Source organism: Silurus meridionalis, chromosome 5, assembly GCF_014805685.1.
Source record: "Silurus meridionalis isolate SWU-2019-XX chromosome 5, ASM1480568v1, whole genome shotgun sequence".
Taxonomy (NCBI): Eukaryota; Metazoa; Chordata; class Actinopteri; order Siluriformes; family Siluridae; genus Silurus; species Silurus meridionalis.
The window spans coordinates 4,836,999-4,862,692 of NC_060888.1; the positions used below are offsets into that span (position 1 = coordinate 4,836,999).

Sequence of the window (25,694 nt, forward strand, 5' to 3'; positions counted from 1 at the left end):
GTAGATATATTTTATATTATACTTATATTTTTTTTTAGATTGAATTCCCTTACAACAGTTAAAGACTTCAGAAAAATTCCATAATATTCATATTTACCAGATTAAGATTTGAAAATGCCTGAATGTTCTTATACAACAGTTACAAATATGAGGAATATTACAAAATAATCCTATACAACAATTAAAGCCTTAAGGAATGTTTTGTAATATTTCTATACAACATTTAAAGACTTAAAAATATTACAAAATGTTTCTATACAACATTTAATTACTTAAAAATATTACAAAATATTTCTATACAACATTTAAAGACTTGAAAAATATTGAAGAATCTTCTTATACCACATTTTAAAAAATTGGGGAATATTCCAAAATGTTCCTTTTCAACATTTAAAGATTTAAGGATTATTCCAGAATGTTCATATACCAGATTTAAAGATCAGAGGAATATTTGAGGATGTTTCTATACCACATTTAAAGATGAAAGACTTGAGTTTTTCAGGGTGTTCCTATGCAACATATAATGACGAAATATTCCAGGAAATTAGGCATAATCATGTTTTTTTTAGTAATCTATCAGAAAACAGTAAAATACTAACTGTCCTACTGTACCCATGACTACAGGTTGCATTATTTAGGCTAATTTTTAAGAATGAACTGAAAAAATACATCCAGCCTACTTCATAATTTCGACTTTCAGGCAGGAACAAGGGCCGTCAAGAAAAAAAAGACCATGTGAAGGAGGCATAAATCCGTCCCACCTGAGAATTAAATTGTCAAAGCTGTTTAGGCCTACTTGTGTTGTTTATTCGCGCCTCATTGAATCAGGAACAAACAGGCCCAACGCTCTTTCTTTGAAGACGAACGAAAAGCAAGTGTTCTTTCAGATGTGTGCTGCTTTGACGATTTGATGGAACGTCGCCAGCGTAATTTCAAATTGCCGTTAATGAGGGGAACTCTTCCCAGGGCGCGCACCAGTTCCATCAAGTTCTGCTTTCCAGCGCGCCAAGAGATCACCTGCTCTGATCCCCCCCCCCCATCTCTCTTTTTCAGCGTGAGAAAACCAGTCCTCATCTGTCACACCGTGTTTGGGTCAATGAGAAACAACAGGACAAAATTAGTGAGAGAAAGAGAGAGAGAGAGAGAGAGAGAGAGAGAGAGAGAGAGCACAATGGAATGAGGGAACCTTTCGCGTACATCCGGATTTTATGGAACCTGCACCGCATGGGCTCATTCGTTTATGTTGAAAATTCTTGGACATTTAAAAGCCTCTTAAAATAGGACCAACTAAAAAAGAGAGAGGGAGATGTGTGTATGTGTGTGTGTGTGTTAGTGTGTATAGGGTGGGGGGCAGAGTGTGCAAAAGATTAGAATGGTAGAATGGATAAATGTGTGTGTGTGTGTGTGTGTGTGTGTGTGTGTGTGTGTGTGTGTATGTGTGTGTGTAAAACAGTGTGGGAGGTTTTTAGGACTGTAATCTCTGTCGTTCTGTCTGGGACACTAAAAGCTTTTTATTTACCTTTCACTCAGACACAGTGCTCTTTGTAAGTGTCCTCATGAACCCACGTGTGCATAAGAGTGCATAAAGTGTATGTGAGAGAGAGTGTGTGTGTGTGTGTGTGTGTGTGTGTGTGTGTGTGCGTGTGAGAGACAGAGAATTGGCCGACACACTCTTATTGGCAGAGTTTAAACACTTAATATTAACACTCTCCTGCCTTTTTCTGCTCCTTTTTTTGTGTTGCTTATTTAAGGGATCTCAGATGCTTCCAGTAAGCATGTAAGACCTCCTATAAGCTTCCAGTGAACATTCACTGTCATCTTATTCTTAACTCTCTTCCTCATAAAGATAGACTCTCTCTCTCTCTCTCTCTCTCTCTCTCTCTCTCTCACACACACACACACACAGGCAAATGCACCACTAACTGTTCATCACTTCAACTCAATCAACACACGTGCAGTGACATCAAAATCTATGAACGCTGTCCAAAATAATCATGCACAATGCAGTCATGTTGAATAACATTGAAACACATTACAGCACATTTACACACACCCTGACAAGCACACACAAACTCACACACCTCTGTGGTTACCTGCAGTTATCTGGAAAAATCAGTTTAGTAAGCCATAAATCAGTCAGCTGATGCCTGAGGTCTCCCCCTCTGCTGAGCGGTTGGGAGAGTCGGCCCAGCCCTGCAGCTATGGAGGTGGGAGATTCCATTGCACGGCAGGAGCGGGGGCGGGGGAGCGGCAGGTGAGCGCAATGCTGTAACAGGAAGGGTTAGGCTGAGGGTAAGTGTGAGTGATATGCCAAATGTTATGTCTATTAAATCCTATTACCTAATTTTTTTTTTCCAGGTTAGAGTTAGCGTGATTCATTTTATTGTTACATTTTTTAAGTGTTAATAGATTTATTACATTTTTTTTCTTTACACATCTTGTCCCTTTTATATATTTATACAGCACTTATTTAAAATGTAAACTGCCAAATAATGAATAATTATTTATTATTAATAATAATAATATTAATAATGAATAATTATTGTTTATATAATTTCTATAAAAAAAATAGGAACTTGTATGTTTTTTTTCTCTTTGTAAAAAATTTTTTAAATAGTAATGAAATTGTTAATTTGTTAAAAACTAAAATAATAATTAAAGGCACCACATTCTTTTATAATTAATGGAAAGTGGAAAAGTTTCAGGGGGAAAATAAGAGAGACAAGAGGTAACATATAAAAAACAATAACAGAAATGTCTGAAATACTTCATTTCATAAATCTAATTTATTACAGGGAAAAAAAATCTGAAATAACACATGGAAAAGACCATGTGTTTAAAACATTTTAAAACATTTACGGATTAAACGATAGAACATACAAGCACTGTTTAACATTAAATAATAAAATCAATCAATCAATTAACTAAAGGTTTTGATAATAAACAAGAGCGGGTGTGAATCTGAAATGTGTTTTAAATCTATACAGCAACCAGCAACCTGTACACCTGCTTATTCATGCAGTTCTTCAGTAAATCATACAGTGGCATTTGTGTACTACAGGAAATCATGCAGATAGATGTGAAGATCAAAAGGAAGAGCCTGTGATCTCAGAGACTTTGGCCTTGGCATAGATGTTAATGCCAGATGGTCTAAATTGCACACAGCAATCTAAATTATACAATGTCGAATGAGGTGAAAATCAAAATAAACATTTTGTGACTAGCAGGCATTTAAAAATGAAATGGATGGTATTATATCTATCCATTTAATAAATAGTGTATAGTCTACATGGCCCTACTTAGAAACAGAGGGAGCGACTGGAAAGTAAAAAAAGGATAGAGAGAGAGAGAGAGAGAGAGAGAGAGAGAGAGAGAGAGAGAGAGAGAGAGAGAGAGAGAAAGACATGAAATCAGGGCACACATTTTGGCAGAAGATTTGAAGAACTAAAGCGACGACTAGGCCTAGTTTAGCTCAGGAGGAATGCAATAACTCCCCGGGAGACGATGCAATCCTCTGGAGAGAGAAAAGAGGAATTTTTATGTGCTGCAGGTGAGCAGGGATAGAAAGAGAGAGAGAGAGAGAGAGAGAGAGAGAGAGAGAGAGAGAGAGAGATACTAAAAGAGAAGAAGAGAGTCTTAGAAGTGATTAATAAGGGAAACAGAGCAGCAAGACAGTGAGCCAACAAGGAAACTGAATGAGCAATAGGGGAGAAATAAACAATCACTAAAGATACAGCTGATGAGCTGATGACAGACTGATTGGCAAAAGAAGAACACAGGACTGGACACTCAGACTTTGGAAGGCATATGGCAAAAAGATTCGCAAAAAGAGAAAGCAAGAGAGAGAGAGAGAGAGAGAGAGAGAGAGAGAGAGAGAGAGAAAGAAGGAAAGAGAGCGGTAACATTAGAGATTAAACCAGGCTTTTAGACAAGTACAAATGACACCAGTTACTTTGACAGGAGCAGGAATACATAAACACACATAGATAAACAGACGCACACTTTCACCCACATACACATACATACTTAGCATGATGGTGATTCACCAAAAGACTTTCTCAGTGATTCACGGAACCCACATAATGACACACACATACACGTGTGCACACTTCGGACACAAAGCCGCCTTTGTTGGCTAGAAGCGGTCATGTCTTCGGTCATGCTGCGGTCCATGGGATTCTGCAATACGCATTTAAGCAAGTGCTCGGACATATGAATTGTGTTTGTGTGTGGTCATGTATTGCACTCGCTGCCGGGACCTAGTGTTCTCAGAGTTACAGGAATACGTGACAGTTTTGCAGGGACATTTTACTGGACACTACACTGCACATTAGCAAAAAATTATATCAGCGATGTCATTAATCATCTGGTTTTATTGTTTTTTTTAAATAGGTTTTTTTAAAAATAGTTTTTACTTATTTAAAGTTTTAGTTTTACTTCTTTCATTTTTAATTTGGCAGAACACCCTTGAACTTTTCATCCTAGAAAATTACAAAATGTAAAAAAAAGGAGTTTAGGGAGTTTTTTAGGGCTAGTTGAGGGTATTTTGAATTTAAGGTTGTAGTTTACTGTGATAATATGCTGAAAATATATAACCTAAAAGACCCGTTCCTGGTTATTATTTTTAGGGAAAAAATAGTTAATTTCAACTTTTTTTATTTATTTTATTCAATTCCTTATGTTATTTTTATTAAATTATTCTGTTAAAACTGCAAAGAATTACTGTAATAATGTTTTATAATTTAATTATCCTTCCTATACATTAGGAATAATGAAAAATAATGATTATAATAATAATTATTATTATTATTATACAATATATATGACATATATAATAATATATAACAAACTTCATGATTATAAACATTTTCATGTATTTAGCTATATGTTTGGAATCTACTTTTCCCAAATGTAAAGTAACATTTTCACATTTTGACTATGAAGGACTGAGAATTTTTTTCAGTCCTGAGGTTATGGTTTTTCTTTAATTTTGGAGTAATTGTTATCAGAATTTATTAGGGTGGTATTTTTTTAAAATGAATTATATTTTATTTTATTTGCTTTTATTTTTAGTAAAAAGCAAACTTTTAAAATATTTTCTATGCATTATTTTCATTATCATCGTCATCATCATTAATAATAATTATTATTATCATCATCGTAATGGAGAATTCTGACACAATAAATAAGAAAGGCCATCAAAGCATTTTAATAAAATTAACTGAACTATTAAAAATAAAAATCTTAGGAATCTAGCTGCATTTGGGTAAAGGGGAATAGTTCCAAAGTTTTATAAGCTCTAAAAACATTTGCAGTTCACACAGGGGTTACAAAGGTCTAGGTGTGAAATCAGAGATATGGGAAGTGTTATGTTAAGAGTTACTGAGGTACGGGTTCGAGGTCAGGTTTAAGTAGAATTTAGCTACAATAATACACAAGTCGGCAGAGAAAACACACAATAAAGAACTGTTATAACACAGTACTGTTAGTGTGTGTGTGTGAGACCAAAATCTCATTAAATGGATTTAAAATTGAATAAGATATAACTAAGAGCCCACATTCACACACACACACACACACACACACACACACACTCTCACACTCATCTCATATGAACCTCATCAACCATATCCTGCATTTAGAAATATTTGATATTTTATTACAATATAATAATAATATTATATTATAAAAGTTTATTAAATGTAGGCCGGCGATGTGTGTTTCTGTGTGTATGTGCCTGTATGTGTATAGTGTGTTTGGTGTGTATGTCCATGTGTGTATATGTGTATATGTATGTGCACGTGTGTGTGTGTGTGTGTGTAGTGTGTAGGGTGTGGTTTCACAACTGGCCACATGCAGGTGTGTAGCTTGAAGGGATGAGAATGATTCCCACTGATTCTTTACTTTTTCCCCAAACACAGACCGGAGGGCGCGCCACATTCATTTGTGTGTCTGTGTGTGTGTGTGGCCCCAGTGTTTACAGCACATGAATGTATATTACATCCGCCGTTCATGCGTTCACCTTGTGTTTATTGCGTGTGTGCGAGTGTGAGAGCGAGACAGTAGGTGAGTGTGAGGAGGAAAAAGGAGAGGCGTGAGAGAGACAGATTGAGGGGAAGAGATGAGACGTAGATGAGAGGCTGTGGTGTTAGATGAAAGACTGGCCATAAATTTCATTTAGACAGACTAATAAAACTCTGTATCCTCCGAGTCAGCTTGCTTTCCCCTCGAGCCATGAGACCTCGTTCACACAAACAGGGCAGCCAGAGGAAAGAAAGCACTTCAAACCCGGATTTAATAAAGCCGCTTGATTTCATTTAATCAAATAGTACAAAAGAATAATAAATAAACCCTTTAATAAATATTACAGAATATATATATTTTAAAATATCGAAATATACAAATATAATGCAAGGTCACTTTGCATGTGAAAATGAATTCCTGGTCCGTTTGTGGATGTGCTTCCTATTAGCACTACCTCAGTGCGACACACACACACACACACACACACACACACACACACACACACATAAAGCACTTATGAACACCAACAACGGACCTTTTTCCACTGCACTGCATCCTAAAAACGAGATTTAACAAAAAAAAAAACATTGGGTTCAACCTAACTTTTTTATATAATTTTTTTTTTTTACAGATCATGATGTCATAGTGATGACAGTGAAGTCCAACATGGAAGAAACGTTTGTATCAACATGATTTGTCTTTTTTTTCTGATCATTTTGCAACCTGCAGTGAAAAGTCTTAATAATGAAAGCCATCATCACTGTAAAAAATATTTGTAAAGATGTTATCACCCCATTTAATCCCACCATTGGTTCAATGTGCTACGTTTAAACTGTAAATGCACTGTACTGACATGTTTTTTTGTTTTTTTTTGAGAAATAAAAGGTGGAGAAATAAAACAGCACAATGTTGCTATTGAGGCTCCCACCAGCGCAATGCTCATAGAGAGAAAATGGTACTAAACTGTATCTCTGCTTGTTACTGCTTGTCTCCTGTACCTTTATTATGTGTCCTTCATCTAGCAAAGTGAATTTGCGGTATCTTTAAAAAAAAAAAAAAAAGTTCGTTAACACCTGCCATCATCCATTATGAGGCTCAAACACAGTATTATACACGCACAAAGATTTGCATTCCAGATGAAAGGTACAGTACACAATAACATTTTCTTTTCAAAGGGGGAAAAAAATAACCCATTTCCATGCACGTGTAAAATCAAGTTCAGGTTACGTTTCTGTAAATACTAGTAACAAGGAATGGTATAGTTTGGTAAGTAGATTCCTTTAAATATCCATATATAAATATATATTGGGTGAAATAACACTGAGTTTTAATTAAAAGAAAAAGAAAAACAAACTGCTTTGAATTTTAATAACAATAAATTATTGAATTTTTTTTAGAGTTTTTAATTCCTTTTTTATTAAAAATTTCCTCTGGTTTTTTTTTTATAAATAATAATAACGAAGTATATGACGGGTATGGTGATTTATTAACATGCACTTGGATGCACTGGAATTTGATCTGTATGTTCAAAGTCTCTAAAAATATGAATATGATCTTTATAGAAAGATACGAACCAAACTATCCCATTGCTTGTTACTGGAATGTATATATATATATATATATATATATATATATATATATATATATATATATATATATATATATATATATATATATATATAAAACTTTAAATAAATTTTTCTGGATCACATGAGACAGTTTTACAGTTTTCTGTGTCATATTGTTCTGTGAATATAGTGTTCTAGACATTTCATAGACAACATTATAGACAACAGTTTACCCTGTTCTAGGTACCAATCTTGAGAAAAAAAAAAAAAGGAAAAAAAAACGCTATTAACATTTATTGCTTTCCAGTCTTGGTGACGCTTGCAGTGGAAAAAAGCCTGATATGGCGGTAAGTGTAAGATCACATACTGTAGTGGTTACAAAGACGCATGACACGGCCCATTATGAAAAGTGTGACAGTGTGTGTGAGCATACAAGTGCTCGGTAATCACGAGTCCCTGTGTGCTGAGTCAGTTTATGAGACAGCAGGCACTTTTCTGCTCGTTGTTTCCGCTTCACGTCTTCCTTTCATTCATCTCAAAAAGGCGGAAATGTGTAAGCTGCTGACTCTGACACTGACTCGCCTCTCACTGTAAAAAGCTGCTCTGTCTCTCCCAGTGTCCTTTTTTCTTTCATCAGGATGAGTTCGCTTTTTTCCTGCAAGTGCAAAGTATGAGTCCTTTTGTGTTCTTTTCTTTAAGAACTTTTACTCATGCATTCACTCACACTCACTCACACACGCAGGCAGACAGACAATCAGACACGGAGTCGCTTCTTCAATCTGGTGAAGTCCTTAGCTGATCTAAACAGCCAACTCTGTAGCTCTCTGAGTACCCAGAATCCCTCCACTTTCCGTGTGAAATCGTTGAGGGCAGGGCGTGGCGAGGGAGCGGCCACGCTCAAGTGCAAGTCGACCTCAGTGACCCCGTCTTCGTATGCGTAAAGAAGGGAGAGGGGAGAGAGCGGTGGGTGGGGAGAGGATATTGGGCGTCCAGAGTGCCCGGAATGGAGGGACGGCGAAGAAAAGAGGACAGGAACGTCGGCTTGGAACTCTTCTGCCTCTTCGTCTCTGCTTATCCTTCGCTCTCTCTCCATTTCCGTGGGAATCCAGGCATCACTGGATGTGCTGTTCATGTTTAAGTGTTTGTCTTTGCCGTATTTGCTGAAATAGTGCTTGGAACTTGTGTGCGAGTTGTTCATGTTGTTATTGTTGTTGCTGTTCGGATCGTAGCTGTGGCTTGTTTGTTTACCGCCATCCTCATCTTCGACAGTCAGCAGTCTTCTCCTCCTCCTCCACCTCTCCAGACCTTCCTCCCGATCCTCCTCCTCTCTCTCTGCCCAGCTCTCCCCCTCCCTTCGTCTCCCTCTTCTCCCTCGCTCAGCTCTCTCCCTGTCTCTATCCCTCTTCCGCTCGCTTTCATATCCAGCTGCTCCGTCCCTCGTTCCTCCTGGGCCGCCCTGAACCCGAGATGCCTGGTTCCTCAAAGGGGCAGGACCGTTTACATTTGCCCGCTGATATGGAGAAGACAACAGAGGTGTGTATTTTTGAGAAGGTGAAGCATTGCTGTGCAGGGGCGGCGTGTAGCCCAGGGCATTCATCAGCCCCGAGATGGAGCCCAAGAGTCCACTGAGGCCCGAGCAGAAGTGAAGGAGCGAGCTTTGGAGGTATGGACACAGTGTGGATCGTGCCAGCTCGCGCACAGCACACAGCAGCACACTGTAGGCACGCTGGTTCTGTGCCAGACGGGCTCCGTTTTCAAGACCTCGCCACAGGTCCTCCCGTGTCGCCGCACTGGGAACCGCTAGAGAGGAGATGTTGGGCCTCGGTGGAGAGAAGCCTGGGTCACTGAATGGAGGACCGAGATACGAGAGCTGAGGGACAAACAGTCAACAGACGTCTTAAACACTTATTATGATTTGTGCATCTTTTTTCATTTTATCATATGTCACAAAAGACATAAAAGCCACAGATTTCCTTTATATATTCTAACAATTGGTTTTCAAATTAGTTTTCAGCATTCCCTGAAAATTTCCATACCTGAAATTATAACATCATAAATCTGAAAAAAACAAACATACAAAAAGTCACCCAATGCTTTAGGTGTGATTTTTACTCGCTTTTTTTTATTTTCACATGTAATGTTTTTAATATATTTCACATGTAGTGAATGTGGTTCCATTTTTCCACATGTGATCTTCTTCTATTGGAAACGTGGTTCTCCTTTATATAAACACATACCATCACATGGTGTCACGCATGTTTACTGGAATTCACATGGTGAATTGAACAAGCACGTGTTTTTTTTAAATCATCAGGTACCACTCTCTTAATCAATGATTGAATGTGGAATGTAAAAGATTTTGGAGTACGAGAAATCTAAAATTCTTTCGGTAATGAAAGAACAAGCATAGAGAACCTAATGCCTGAAAAATCATTATGCGTAGTATTGCTCAATAGTATTGCTTAAAATTTACAATAATAGCCCAAAATTCTAGTGTCGTCAGTGCTGCTTTTCTCTCATTGCATGCTTCTTCTTAATAAACCAGGTAAAACAAACAGTGTGTGGGGGACAAAATGCATCAGTGTGATGTGAATTTTTTTAATGAATGACATAAGTTCCTGTCTAGAAAAGCTGTTTATAAAGTGTCTAGATCACTGTTAACCTTCCAAAGAGCATTTTTTTTCAGGGCTCTAGCTGTAATAAACTATGAACAGATTTCTATAATGTTACAGTGCATTAACTTTTAGGCACTAAACCACTCTTTTATACAACTTTATAACTGGTTTGAGACAATGTCCATTGTTAAAAGTGCCATACAGATAAAAATAATTTAATTGAAATTGAATTGAATTAAATTAATTAGGTGTTATAGTTATAATTTTAGCTATTTATAAAAAAAATGCATTAAACATTATTAAAAAATTATTAACATGATGCATTTTAAGTAGCACCCAGAACACTATACATTTACATTTACATTTGCGGCATTTAGCAGACGCCCTTATCCAGAGCGACGTACAAAAGTGCTTTAAATCTCTAGTAATGAATAAATCTACACTGGTATGCCAGATTACAAACTTAATATAAATATAACCCTAGAAATCTTTAAACTTGGAAAGTGCTAATTTAAGTGTTTCAGGAAGAGGTAGGTCTTCAGTCGTCGCTTGAAGATAATCAGGGACTCCGCTGTACGGACATCTAGGGGAAGTTCATTCCACCACCTTGGTGCCAGAACAGAGAAGAGCCTATGCATTGCTATGCAATGCTTCACATAGTGTTTTATAAAACTCATTTTTTCTTGTAATAAACTTTGATAATTTTTTCGAAGTCTATGCAGAACTACATGATCGTTTTGTGTAATTGTGAGATATAAAACCATAAGAATGTTGTTAAATAAATATAGTCATAGGGCTTTTCTAAAAGCTCAAATACACAAAAATTGTATGTTATTATATTCAGGTCATAATAAGGAACTAATAAGCTAAAATAAATATATTCACCTATTTTAAGATAATAACTATGTGCTTAATGCTTTATAAATGTATTATAAGCTGTTATGAATGTAGAAATGGGCAAGGTTGGAAAAATTATTTTTTTAAAGGATAATGCATTAAATCTGTACTCAATGTATTTCAATGATTTTAATTCTAAATTAACATTTTGCCTGAACTTACACTATATGGACAAACCTATTGGGAAAATCTGACTTTTCCAACCATATGTGGTTCTTCCCCAAACTGTTACAACAAAATTGGATGCACACATTTGTATAGGATGCCTTTCGATGCAGCATTAAATGTTTCCTTCACTTGAGCTTGGAGACTCAAACCTGTTCCAGCATGACAATGCACTTGTACACAAAGCCAGTTTAATGAAGATATGGTTCACAAGGGTTGAAGTAAGTGGTCTTCTATAGAGCTCTCAACCCTATTAAACACCTCTGAGGTGAATTGGAATGCTGACTCAGGGCTCCTCACCTCACCTACAACAGTACCTGATTTTATTATTGCCATTGTGGCTGAATGAGCACAAATCCAGACACTCGAGAATCTAGTGGAACATCTTTAGATCAAATGCCCAAAAAGCACATTTGATTCTAATGGTCAGGTGTCCACAAACCTTTGTTAATATAGTGTGTGCATCACTAATCTACAGATTTTTAGTAGTAAATTAATCGACAGTTTTCCTCTAACAAAATAGATTTTTGCCTGGTTTCTAGGGATGACACATTTTACACTTTTTATATGACAATTCACTTTATATTACCCTTTTTTAATATCTTTTTTTTTTTTTTTAATTAATTTTGCTGATTGTAGATATGACTCCATGGTGTAGCATGAAAATCGTAGTAGCGAACAAATCGAGTAAAGTCATTACCTGTATGAGAAAATTAGAGACTTAAATTTGTGCCAAGGTTTTTCAAGGTTTAAATTAAACTGTAAAAGGTATGTAGTGAAAAGTACGTTCTTGATAATGTTTTTAAGCAAGAATTTCCGTATTCAACTCGAACAACGTTAAATATAAATACCTCGGTCGATATTTTGTCTGAAACGTATTTTATATTTTTATACTGCATAAAAAGTTTGGCAGAATGTTGATAATCTGCAGCTCATAACTTTTAATACAAGTTTCATTTTTATAGTGAGGGGAAGATTATAATTTAGTTTCGGATGAAATGATTTGTTGCTTTTGTTATTAGATAGATAAATTCTGATTTAAAAAAAAAGAATGGAAAGGAATTTATTTGAGTCTTGTTCTCTGTTTTGCATCATAGACAAAACACACACACATACACACACACACACACACACACACACACACACACACACACACACATGCTCTTTGGACAGAGATGTGAAAAGGAACTAGGGAAGAGGCAAAGGCAGTAAAAAGTATGTGTGAGAAAAAGCAAGGATGCCAGAGAGATGAGCGGAAAAAAACGTTCGCATAAACAAAAGCATGCACGACCACAAAAGCATACAAAGTCAGACTCACGTAAGTGTCTTTAATTTCCTTCAGCTGGTGGTTCAGGTATTTGGTCAGCTCGTATGTTCTCTCGATCGTGCTCCTCTCATTGGACAGCATCAGCGCGTGGTCCTGTACCTGAACACACCCCACAGCGGCGGCCAACAGCAGCATGACTTGAGCCTGATGGACTGAACATTTCAACCAGTAAGAATGAAGAACAAACCAGTCGTTGTTGGTTGCTAACAGATTTATCAATTGTTTTGTGTGTGTGTGTGTGTGTGTGTGTGTGTGTGTGAGCGTTTCTCAGAATTTATGTTGCACAAATTCAAAAATGTGGCATTCCTATTTACAAAGTAAACACGTCGCCAAAACAAGATGATTTATCAGAAACTACACACGCTGACGCTCTTATGAGTCTCAGACGTCACCCGTTTCGTCACCCACTGTCAGAATCCGAAACGCCCGAATCAGACATAAAATCGAATCGGACATGCTTACGAAAAGATGGCCGCTTTGTTTACTGTGCAATTGGCAGCCACTTAGAGAACTCTAAATACAACCGTCAGCACTAAATACGCACAATGACGAGGGATCCTTTTTTGTCAGGAAGAGGAAAACGAAAAAGGTCAAGAGTTCCGTTCACTTGTATTATTATTAGCTGGAAAAACAAAACAAAAAACTCAATAAAAGGGGCAACAATTTGGGAAGCAGGTCAAAAACTCTGAGAGTTTGATGTAAGATAACCCTCGGGGTGTTTTCCTAAAGATTAGTCTTGTTCTGCTGAACATATTTACATTCGGCTGATTCTCTCCTACTCAGGATCCATCCCTGTAACTTTAGACCTTAAACATTTGCCGTCTGTAAACGCAATCAGTCCTGGTGCTCATTATTAAATCATTTAAACATCGCTGGCTGGTTACAAGCACATAGTTTAAGTCCCAGATTCAGATTCCTAATCCTAAATCTGTTTGACAAATAGTAGGATTTTAATAACAGAACACCAAGTTATTTATTATTTTACACCCACACACACACACACACACACACACACACATACACACAGCAGATACATTCAGATCATTTGCTCAAGTCTTGGCCAAAAAAAACCCAAATGACTTGCACACTTATTAAATTATAAATCATATCTAAAATCATATTATATCACGTTATAATGCAGTCATAAAACATTATATATATTTGTGTTATTATTTGGAAAGGCAAATACACTTCATATATATTTATAATGCATTATGAATGGTTATTAGTGGTATATTATATAGATAAGTCCTTCTTTACAGTCTCAGATTTTTCAAAGGAAACATCGAGGAACAATAAAAGGTTTCACAGGTTTTTATTAAAGTAAAAATCTATAGCTCGTAAGAGTTTATACACACACGATATATGTGACCCTCATGGGCTATAGATTTTTGGATAAAGACTTTTGATCAACGTTTCTATGTGCATGTCTCATAATCAACATTAACAAAAACACATTTTAGCCCATCCACGCTTGATCTTTTCTGAATTTTTACGAACAACAGCAAACCCTGTTTTATTAAACGCATTCACCCCTACAGTATGTAATATACGGAACATTCTGGAAGCCCCACTTATGAAGCTGCTTCCTAAGATCCTCCAAATTTCATCCAGTGAGAAAAGGAAAATTACAATACATACTTTCAGTGTTCTTCATTTTAAAAGATTATGTACTTAAAATTCTGGCCTGAACATAAATAACTTTTTTTTTTTATTTTACAGAGTACACGATTCAATAAACGGACCACATTAAGTGGATTTGCTTATTCTATGCTAAAAAAAGTTGCCATGTTTCTCTGACTGTTACTGATTTACTCGTTTTTTACTAGTAAAAAAAATGTCAGTCTGTCGGCCTCGTTTTCCCACAGTTATCCCTTGTTTTTTGTTTTTTTGTTTTTAAAGGTTAAGTGAAGGTTTTCTGTGGTGAGATTAGCATTTTTTCCCAAAAGGTTTTACAAGAGCTAGGTTTATGTAATCAGCCTTCTATGTGTCTTTATACTTGATACAGTGTGTGTGTGTGTGTGTGTGTGTGTGTGTGTGTGTGTGTGTGTGTGTGTGTGTGTGTGTGTGTTGGATTTTGTGATTTGCAATGTGCACCATCAACATCATTTCCATTGTAAAAAAATACCCCACCGTTATGACTCCTTATTGCAACATGAACACAAATCAGAGCAACAAAGCGGGAAAAAAAAAGTTCAGTCGTGTTTTGTAGGTTGATGATTTGTGGGTTTGCGGGCTTACATTTATACTTTTAATTATGTTTTGTGAGGAAGTAATGAGGCTTACTACTGTGCAAAACTACAGTGCCAGACATGTGGAATTATTTTAAGCGAATGAAAGCGCTGTGGCAAGCCGGAAAAATAAAGGCAGGTTATAGTTATGATTTCCCGAGCATTGTATCACAAATTTCTCCCTTGGCGTAAGTCAGTAACTCACCCCGACCCCCACCCCTGCACCCCCTCTCCTACAAAAAAAAAAAAAACGTTTAATTTTTTTAATATGATTTTTGTGTGTTTTTGTCATTCAACTGGCAAAGACAGTGGAGATGCCTTGAGGACAAACAACAAAATAGGAAAAAAACATTCTCTCTCTCTCTCTCTCTCTCACACACACACACACACACACACACACGTACACAATTCCAGTTTGAAGTTTGCGGTTAAAAACAAATACGGGATGAGTCACATTTAAGATGTTCGTAGCAAAAGTGTTTTCCAATTAGAAACGTGTCGATTTGAATCCCGAGTCTCATCAGAGAACTTTACACATCGTGGCAGCATGTATCAAGTGTTTGAGTGTGTGTTTGAGTGTGTGTGTGTGTGTGTGTGTGTGAGTGAGTGTAAGTGGGGGGGTGGTCTGGAGTGTTTTTGTTTGGCAATTGCCTTTGCATGTTCCAATTTGGGATACAGTATCTCTGTCACGAAGCCAATTCACAGTTTACATGTCTTACGTTGGAAAGTTTGCTTATCTGGTTGTTTATGATGAGTGTATGTGTGTGCGCGTGTGTGTGGGTGAAGTGTGTGTGTGGGTGTGTGCACATCTGTATGTGTATGTGTGAAACCACCAAGACTCTTCAGAACCCTTTTAAGCCTTGAAGACACGCGGGGAAAATGGAAGCAAATGATTTCTCGTACTTCAGAGAGGCTCAGACAGTACTCTAATTTTGTGTGTGCGTGTCTGGGGAAGCCTCAGGGTGTCCTCCAGCACAAACATGGCACACACTCTTTCTTTTGTCAGGCAGCGAGAGGGACACGGTGGAGATGTGTAATTACTTGTTTGAGGCGTCGAGTCTTCAGCAGGTGTGAAATATGTGCTCGCAGCCACTCCTCCACCTCTTCATCATCCCCCCGATCGCTACCTCTCATTTCTCCTTTTTTTCAATCGGCTGCCATCCTTTTGTCCACTTCTGCAACCTTTGAGCCTCTTTTTCTACCCTCTTTCCAACTTCTTCCCCTTTTCTTCAGGTCTCTAATCAACCGCCTGTTCAATACCCCCCCTTCCTTTCTCAGTGCCGGCCTTGCTTGTCAAGTTGTTTTTAATCCTCCTCCTGTGCACACCTCCTTTCTCTCCCTTTCTTTTGAAGCAGTTTATCTCTTTTTCGCCCCCAGCCAAAATAACAGCAGCTTATTAACCTCGATTAGGCCTGCCAGTTTTCCCCTTTCTGTTTTCCTCGCCTCTCTTTTCTTTCCGCACCCTTTCTTTCTCTCGGAAAAGACAGTCGTGCACAAAAAGCTTTTATTGAAAAACGCTAAGAAAGTCTCACGTGTTAAATGGTGCGCTCTAAACACACACTCACGCAAATATATAACTTTACAACGTCAAGCGACACACCTTTTCCTGACTTCGACTTCCGGGGCTTATAGTCTGTAGGGCGCTGAGCTGCAGGGAGCGGGAAAGTTCAGCACCGGATTTACAAAGTAAAAAAAACAATTTATGTTAAAAGTAAAGGAAATGTATTATTATTATTTTTACAAATGCTAGTTTTGGTATGCTAGTTCTTTCAGGGCAATTAAACTATTCTTTCAAAGCCATGATATAATTTTAATATCTTTTAAAAATAAACAGAAATATACTATAGGCTTGCTTTCCATTTTAATAGGAACGCCTGTCTCAACGCTTAATAGTAAAATCAGTCAATGCAACAGTGCAATGCATAAAATGCTTTATCTCTGTGAAGCTGCTTTGAGACAATGTCCATTGTTAAAAGCAATGGACATTGTCTCAAAGCAGGGAGGGAGGTTTTGGGTAGTAGCTTAGTGGTTAGACATTGGCCTAAGGCATTGGACTTTGGATCTAAAGGTCGTGAGTTCAAATCCGAGCCCCACTAAGCTGCCACTCCTGGGCCCCTGAGCAAGGCCCTAACCCCTAAAGCTGCACAGAGGTATGAATGATATAAATGTTAGTTGCTCTGGACAGGATAGGGATAAATGCCGCAAATGTATAAATGTTAATGTATTTAAACGTAAAAGTGATATACAAAAAAAATGAATGGAATTGGATAAAATCGGGTTAAGATCTTTGTTTGTTCACACCGAACATCAGTATGAGGAAAAACATCACTCTGAGTGACAGGGCGGTTTGAGTATTTCAGAAACTGCCGATCTCCTGGAAATACTCTGTGACTGCGGTGTGTGAAATCATCCAGTGTCTTCTGATGAGAGAGGTCCGAGAAGAACGTCTGAGACTGGCTTGAGCCGACTGGATTAAAATGACCACTCTTTGCAACTGTGGTAAACAGAAAAGCGCCTCGGAACACTCAAGGATTCACAAAACCCGAAGCGGAAGAGTTGCAACAGCAGAAGACCACATCGGGTTCAACTCCGGTCAACCATGAACAGGAATCTGAGGCTACCACCGAAGAAAATTGTCGGTGTCCTTGAATTATTTTCATAAAACAGAGAGCTTGAATCTGAGCATCATTCAGCATGTGCCATAAAATATGCCTGTTATGTTCTGATATAATTGCAGATTATGGAACATCAGACGAAAGAGAAAGAGACGGTCTGGATGTAGACGGTTCTGTTCTGCATATCTATGAAATGTCACCACAGAAAGCAACAGGGTCTAACATATTTTAGTTCAGATTGCAGGTCATTTTGATTTTGATTTTTCTATTGACTTAAAAATGAACGAATGTTATGTCCATGAAAGCTTGAAAACTTGTGAATTGTGAACAGTTCCTTAGCTACAAATCATTCATGATGTTCTCGAATGAATTCAGATGATTGAATTTTCCAAAAAATCCGAAAAATCTAGTAGCTTTAAAACAATCACTTTGACCAGCTACGAATTGTCACGCATGAATGCTAAAAAGGTCCTTATTAGTTTTGTCCTGCTTAAACAGCTTATCTGATCCCAATCTTGAAGCACATCTCTAGACTGTAAACATATCGGACATAAAAAGAAAACAAATGGTGTACCTACTATTAGTATCAATTTAATACAAACAATGGATTCACATTTGGTTTTTACTCCTAAAGGCAAGATGGGACTTACACCTCAGAGCAATTAATCTTAACCAAGCCACCTACCGGCATGTTTTTTACGAGGAGGAAAAACGGGGAACCTGAAGTACGTGGCGAGATCATGAAACTCAACCCGGACGGTAACCTGATCTTAGATTTGAAGCATGGAGCTGCACGCTACACCATCATCCCACCCAGCTGGATTTCTTAATGAGGGTAAAAGTGTTGAATAGTAAATTGTTGCCAGGTTGCATGATTTATTACCTAATATAAAATATCAGTTCTTGCCTAGAATCAAGTTTTATATTGATATGAGGAATCTTGTTAATTCTTATTAATAAATCTATGCTGCTTTTGTGCACTTTTTTCCCGCCGCTGTTTTGATTCCCCCTTCTATTTCGCTGCGTTTGTCTCATGTCTAATTCATCATATACAGTTGGAGAAGGAACACAGAGCAGTGCTGATCCCTCGCCAATATACAGCATGTCTCACACAGGGAGCCCTAATTGTGATTGATGTTTCGATTTTCGGCGCTGACGAAACCAAACGAAAGGGAATTAGGTGGCTGAGCACGATCTAAACACTATCGTATTGAGGCAAGTTTCGTTTTTTTCCCCCTTCAGACGTCTCCTCTGAAGTGGATCTCTGAAACCCGTTGAGAAATGACGCTTTTTATTAGAAGGGATTTGTGTGTATGTGTGTGTGTGTGTGTGGACGAGGAAAAAAAGAGCGTGCACAAGCCAACAGCTGGCAGCAATGATATGATGAGAAATGTGCAGATCAATACATCCTTCTCTTCTCGCAGTCTCTCTCACACACACAAGCGTGTGCATGCGCACTCACACACACATGCAGACGCAGCAGGATACACTTCTCTGATTTGTTGTTGCACTTCACACCCGAGCTTTGGGGAATGCACCGTATCATAAAACATGATATACTTCATAGCGCATCAATAAAATGTTACGTGAGCCAAACAACTGATCAGGTTCATACACAAAGATCTTAGTGTTTGCATCGTGTGTACGTATGTGTGAGTGTGTGTGTGTGTATGTGGAAGAGTGTGTCTGTAGGGGAGAGTTAAGGGTCAGGGTCCATGTTGTGTGTCTGTGTACAGTTAAAGTGGAGATTTATGTGCAGCCTGCACTCAATCAAATGTGCATTCCTTCACTAACTCACACACACACACACACACACACACACACACACACACACACACACACACACACACACCAATATGTAGACCATGAATGGAGGACACGCTCACGTATTGTGTATTAGCATCATTCACATGTACTAGCCATCATGTAAAGATCCCTCTTCATCCACACACACCCACACAAACACACATACACACACACGCGCACATGAGTACGCAAACACACATGGGCACGCGGTCTCCCAATGTGGATGCTTGGAAGCGGTTTGAAATTCAAATTGATCACATTTGGCCTGAAACGCTGTTAAGTCTGCCAGCAAACATCAATACAAAAGGAGGAATAAAATGAAAAAGAATGAAAAAAAAACCCGAATAAAAACCTGGATTTACAACAAACCCCTCAAAACCCATTCCCCTCTCGTTTCCTCTCTTTTATCCCTCCGTTTCGGACTGTTTTTCCTTCAGATCTTCCAAAAAAAAAGAAAAAAAAAATCCCTCTGCCTGTCTGTCTCTCTGCACTGCTGGACTCTCATTAGTCTTTTTACCTCTCTAATTACCTTTCTCTTTCTTTTTTTAAGTATCTGCCCCTCTTGCCCCCCTACACCACCGCACCCCACCCCAACCTATTACACCCCCCCTCTCAATTTTTCCATCTTCCAGCCTCAGGTTTCTGTTGACTCCTGACACAGCGCTCTCATCAAAACAAATAGGGAACGGGGGTGCGGGGAGCGGTCTACTTCTCCGAACTTCCCGTTCTTCTGCGTAAAAAAGTGTGGCGAAAGGCGAAGAGATAGACGGACAGGGAAAGAGAGGGAAGGAGCGAGGGAGTCGGTGAAGCGAGGGGGCCATGTTAATTTGGGAAAAATGTAAACAGCATGTGTAACTGTTCAAACCGTGACCAACTCATTTTATATCATTCCCCTGTGCACTTCTCTTTCTCTCTCTCTCTCTCTCTCTCTCTCTCTCTCTCTAGACTTTTCTCTCTTATTCTTTTTCTCTTGGAGGGAATCTGGGCTGCATTAACCCTCACTCTCCATCCCCCTCTCAATCACTCCATCTCTCTATCTCATCCTTTCAAGCTTAAACATCTACGCTACTCTACTTTACTCTACTCTACCTCTCTTCCTGTCTCCTTTCATATTCCTTCATCCCTTCATCTTTTTTTCGGCCTGAAAACTTGTCTGCAAACTTTGTGTGTGTGTTTTTGGGGGGTGGGGGGGTTGCAAATGTGTGTGGATGCCACTGACACACTTATAACTGCGGTATAATTTTTTTTTCTTACAGCATCCATATACATGAGTCCGTGTGTGTTCGCTGGTTGTGGTTGTCTGATCGCCATGATGGATTAAGTGTGCAAAGCTGGCGTGTGTGTGTGTGCGTGTGTGAGTGTGTGAGGGCGTGTGTGTGTGAAAGGGACGGAAATTAAAGTAAAAAAAAAGCAGCAAGATAAACTGGAAGAGGAGGAAGAGAGCAAGCTAGAGGAAATGTGTGTGTGTTTGTGTGTGTGTGTGTGTGTGTGTGTGTGTGTGTGTGTGTGTGTGGGTGTGTGGTGTGAGCATGACACACTGCTCTGCTGCTTTCTTTTAGTGTAAATCGCATCATTTCGTCACACACTCATCCTCCTTTTCACAGACATAGTTCCCTGTGGACAGGTGGTATGTGTGGGATTGTGTGCGCTACAAGTGTGTGTGTGTGTGTGTGTGTGTGTGTGTGTGTGTGTGTGTGTGTGTGTGTGTGTGTGTGTGTGCTCAAACCTTGACTAACATGAATCATGTACATTCTCATATTAGTGTCAGTTAACAAGGGTGACCCTCGACCTATGAACTTCATCGCTCCCCCTTTTTTATTGTTTTGATGTGTGTGTGTGTGTGTGTGTGTGTGTGTGTGTGTGTGTGTGTGTGTCCTACTCTCTCTTTTTATTTATTGATAAGCAAATGAAATTTACGGTGAAAGAAAAGCCTGAAAACTCTGATATATAATTTTGGGGTATTAAGAAAAAAATTTGTGGATTTGTGGTTGAGATATTAATCAATAAAAGCAAAAATTATATATCTATATAAAGTAACTACAAAGAACTAGAGGGAATTAACACCACCGCCAACAAAGTAACCAAATACAAGCCAAAACTGATGATTTTTGGTTACTGAAATTCCCACTTTTTCTGTTTCGAGAGTTGCGATTTGATACACACTTTATTTTTGTAAAGTGACACACACACACACGAAAAAAAAACCCACACAGTAATAATACACTGAGTCCAGTGTGTCAGTGTGTTACATGTAAATTACCAAATATAACAGCAAAAGATTGAGTTACCAGTTGCTAGATATAAACCAACAACTCCGTGTACAATACCGAGTTTAAATATTTGTTCAAATCCCTTCCTCGCAATCTTCCCAATCTAAATGTGTATACAATCCCATTTCCTAAACCAATTACGTCATTTAGTTCATTTATTTTCACGAGTTAACATATTTTGACCACTACGCCGATCGTTCCCGAGAGTTCCAGAACCGTTTCATTGCCTCAAGTAAAACATGTAAACCACAAAAGATCAGAAAAGACAATTTTCACCCCCTGACTCGTGTCAGCTCCTCGAACCATGTCGGATTCGTACGAACACACCTGAAATCTGTTCATATTCCCAAAAAAACAACGTGTTATTTTTACCACTGTCTAAAACACAGCATTTAGAATTAATAGAAATGGAAGAGAAACAGTGATCTTTTCTCGGGACTGAAAACTTCTCATGATGTGTGGTGGATAAAAGTGTTTTCTTCGCCTTCATTTCCTTCGTGATTTTAAGGAAATTTCTTGGAATGTCAGAATTCGTTTGGAGTAACATTGCAAAATGGGATGACGTGTAAACTGTTTTGAAAACTTTTTTTTTTTGGTTTGTTTGACTGGCTAAAAAAATAATTTTAAAAGGGTTTAATATTTTCTTTTTGTTAAGAAAAAATTGCAAAATGTATAAACATTGTATTGTGCTTTTTTTTGTACTAAATATGTATTGTGCTTTTTTGTACAAAATAGATATTCATTAATAAATGTAATAATAATAATAATAATAATAATAATAATAATAATAATAATAATAATAATTAATAATAATAAATTGAATGTCCAAATGTAAGAAGGAGATCTCTTACCTTCCTGGTGCATCATTTTCCTAATTTTATCTTGATATGAACTTTATTTCCTTCCGGTCTCCTTCTGTTTTTAAAGTTTCATGAAACTTTTATGAAACGGATTAGCGCTCTTCCGTTACTCCTCCAGACTGTCGGCCACACACACACACACACTTCTCCACGGAGAGGCTCGTTTTTAACAACTCCGCGACAGTCTATAAAGAGAGGATGAGCGGACTGGAGCAGCACCGATGCGGCTCCGCGTGTCCGGCTCGTTTTGCGCGTGTTCGGCTCGTTTTGCGCGTGTCCGCGTTGCGCGTGTCCGCTTGACAGACAGACAGACACGCTGAATGAGTGAGTGAATGAGTGAGTGAGTGACGGCGAGAAGTGAATTTATAGTCAAGTTGTCCCCCCCTCCTATTCCTCCTCTCCTCCTCCCGTCTATCATTTTCCATTCTCTCTCTCTCTCTCTCTCTCTCTCTCTCTCTCTCTCTCTCTCTCTCCCTCTTCCTTTCTCTCCCCCTATCTCGCTCTTCCTCTATCTTCCCTCTCTTTACATTTTCTATATTCTTTCTCTTTCTGTCCCCTCTCTTCATCTCTCTCTCACTCCCTTTATCTCTCCTCTCTTTCCATTATTTCTGTTCTCTTTCTTTCTTTTCCTTTCTCCTCTCCCCTTCTCTCTCTCTCCTCTCTCTACACTCTCTCTATCTCTCCCCTCTTTCCATTCTTTCTGTTCTCTCTCTCTGTCTCTTCCTTTCTCCTTCTCTCTCTCTCCCCCTTCTCTCTCTCTCTCTCTCTCTCCCCCTTCTCTCTCTCTCCTCTCTCTACACTCTCACCCTCTGTCTCTCCCCTCTTTCCATTTTTCTGTTCTCTCTCTTTCTCTTTCTCTCTCTCTCTCTCTACACTCTCACTCCCTCTGTCTCTCCCCTCTTTCCATTTTTCTGTTCTCTCTCTCTCTCTCTCTCTCTCTCTCTCTCTTCTCTCTACACTCTCACCCTCTATCTCTCCTCTCTTTCTATTCTTTCTGTTCTCTCTCTCTCTTCTCTCTCTCTTTCTCTCTTTCTCTTCTTTTCTCCCTTCTCTCTCTCCCCCCTTTTCTCTCTCTCTCTCCCTCTCTCTCCGCCATGTCTATTATCAGAGTCTGATTGAGCGCGGCCACGAGGCTCCAAACCGCAAAGCGCCCGGAGGGATTATTATCAGACATTTAATAGCTCTAACACTACACTACACTTCAATCTCGTCATACATGCCACTGTTAATAAAATAGCGAAATTATTAACTGGACGGAAATAGTCCTGCGTGTAATGCTGCTGAAAAACTTTTTTATTTTTAAAATTATTTATAGGAATTAATCATGTAGACAAGCACGAGTTTTTCGGCTCCTGTTAAATGACTCTTTAGATTATTTTTTGATGTTTCATCCCCTGTTATTACCTGTCCAGATTTAGTTCTTCACCACACCTTTACCTGTCAGTCACACACACACACACACACACACACACACACACACACACACACACACACACACACTTACGGTCTTTCCTTTTTCACTAGGCCTATCAGACATCATGTGACTGTATATAAGCGATGCACTATCAGTATGTTTCATTCTCTGCGCCTAAACCGAGATCTTTTCCAAACTTTGTCGCCCTCTGGTGGCCAGCTGTGCTTTAGTGGCGCTCAAAGTCCAGCTCAGGAACCCTTTCGGAGTCTTTCCTTGCATTCTATGGATTGTAAGATTCACTAAATCGCATCGGTGCATCGGCATAAAAGGTACAAGTTGGCATTTGTATCGCGTTGCATCGTTGTTAACATATTCGCATCGGTAAAAACCGATTTATTTATATATAATTATTAGTAGATGCGCTATATTTTTATTAATTATAAAGCGTCAATAATTAGTGACCTATAGTTTATATGTAGATTGATTTCTCCTCCCTATTGATTTCTCGAGTGCATTCTTTCAGCGCCACAGATGCTACGAGAATATGAGTATCACAACACTACTGAGACTGAGGCGTGTCCTGAGAACTACATAGAATTTAGATCAACATGGCAGAGGTAGAGCTGCACCTTCCTGGAGACAAAAAGAAAAGAACGTCTGTTTTTATTTAATTTTATTATTTTGCATTACAAAGGCCTGTTTGTGAAAGGGACATGTTAGAAGTCAAAAAGCACTTGTAAATTTGTTAATTTATGATTTCCTGTCTGTCCGAATCAGTTCCATCATTGTTGAGGTGTGCAGTGATGAGCAATTTAATGCAACCTGTGGTCCTGATATCCTTAAATCTCCTGTGTTGCACCGTAATTCCATCCCCAGCTGAGTGGCCACCTATCAGTGAACAGCTGATAACTGCAACAATGATGAAACTATAATGAATAGACATTCTGTGACTCCCAGAAAAAAACCCCTCAAGACCCAGGAATTTTTTACTGGCCATTGTTGCCACTTGCTTGCTCATTACGAATAAACTTATGGATAACTTAAAGACGAATTTATTAATGTAAAATGTAAATTTGTAATTTTATTTATTTATGTAAAGCTTTTTTGGGACCATTGTTAAAAAAGATATACAAATAAAATTATATTGAACTGATTTGAATTCCCATCAGGAGCTTGTGCGATATTCATTCACTAACCCCTTTATTAGGATTTTTTATCTGAACATCTGTTTATTCAAACAATTATCTAATATTATTAAAAAATGCTTGAGATAATGTATACATTAAACATCACAATAGGGGAAAATGGAAAAATAGGGTAAACTCATTGTCTAGTCTTTATTCAAACTTTATTGTATTATGTGTACAATTACACATTGTATATTTCCCCCGGTCTCATGATGCATGTAAACGCAAAGCTCATGCGCCTGATTGTGCCTGATTTTACTGCATGTATTGTGCTGCTGTTACATAATTGGCTGATTGCATAATAAGCAGGTGTACAGGTGTTACTAATAAAGTGGCCAGTAAATATTCCCATTTAGAAATGTGCAGACTGTGCGGACATTCTGTTGACATTTTACTGCATTTATAGCCTTTGGCAGACGCCCTTATCCAGAGTTACAATGATCTCATTTATGCAACTGAGCAGTTGAGGGTTAAGGGCCTTGCTCAAGGGCCCAGCATTAGCATCTTAGTGGTGGTAGGATCTAAACTCACAACCTTTTAATCTGAAGATCATCATCTAACCACTGAGCTACCATCTGACTTCTATTCTTAGTAGTTCTATTTTATGAAAACTTTTGAAAGTATAGTTCGATAGTTTTATTTGTGAGTTTTTTGGACTGTATGACTGCCTGTTCTCAATATGAACTACTTACTCTTCATGTTTAATATAGACTGT

The 25,694-nt window shown here is 38.3% G+C and overlaps 1 protein-coding gene across 1 annotated transcript; it reads right to left on the reverse strand.

Moving 5' to 3' along the window:
* Window positions 1-7,731: 7,731 nt before the first annotated feature.
* clcf1 (cardiotrophin-like cytokine factor 1) lies at window positions 7,732-22,796 on the reverse strand. Its single transcript, XM_046848828.1, has 3 exons — window positions 22,370-22,796; window positions 12,588-12,748; window positions 7,732-9,462 (listed from the first exon to the last, which is right to left on the reverse strand). Exons 1-3 carry the CDS (start codon window positions 22,383-22,385, stop codon window positions 8,347-8,349), a joined length of 1,293 nt encoding a protein of 430 aa, XP_046704784.1. The 5' UTR covers window positions 22,386-22,796; the 3' UTR covers window positions 7,732-8,346.
* Between the last annotated feature and the right edge of the window lie 2,898 nt (window positions 22,797-25,694).

Excerpts from the sequence above, each read along its gene's own strand:
- clcf1 (XM_046848828.1), bottom strand. Across the intron at positions 9,463-12,587 it reads AGGAAATTAAAGACACTTAC|CTCTCGTATCTCGGTCCTCC; the intron begins GTGAGTCTGACT and ends TTTGTCCCTCAG.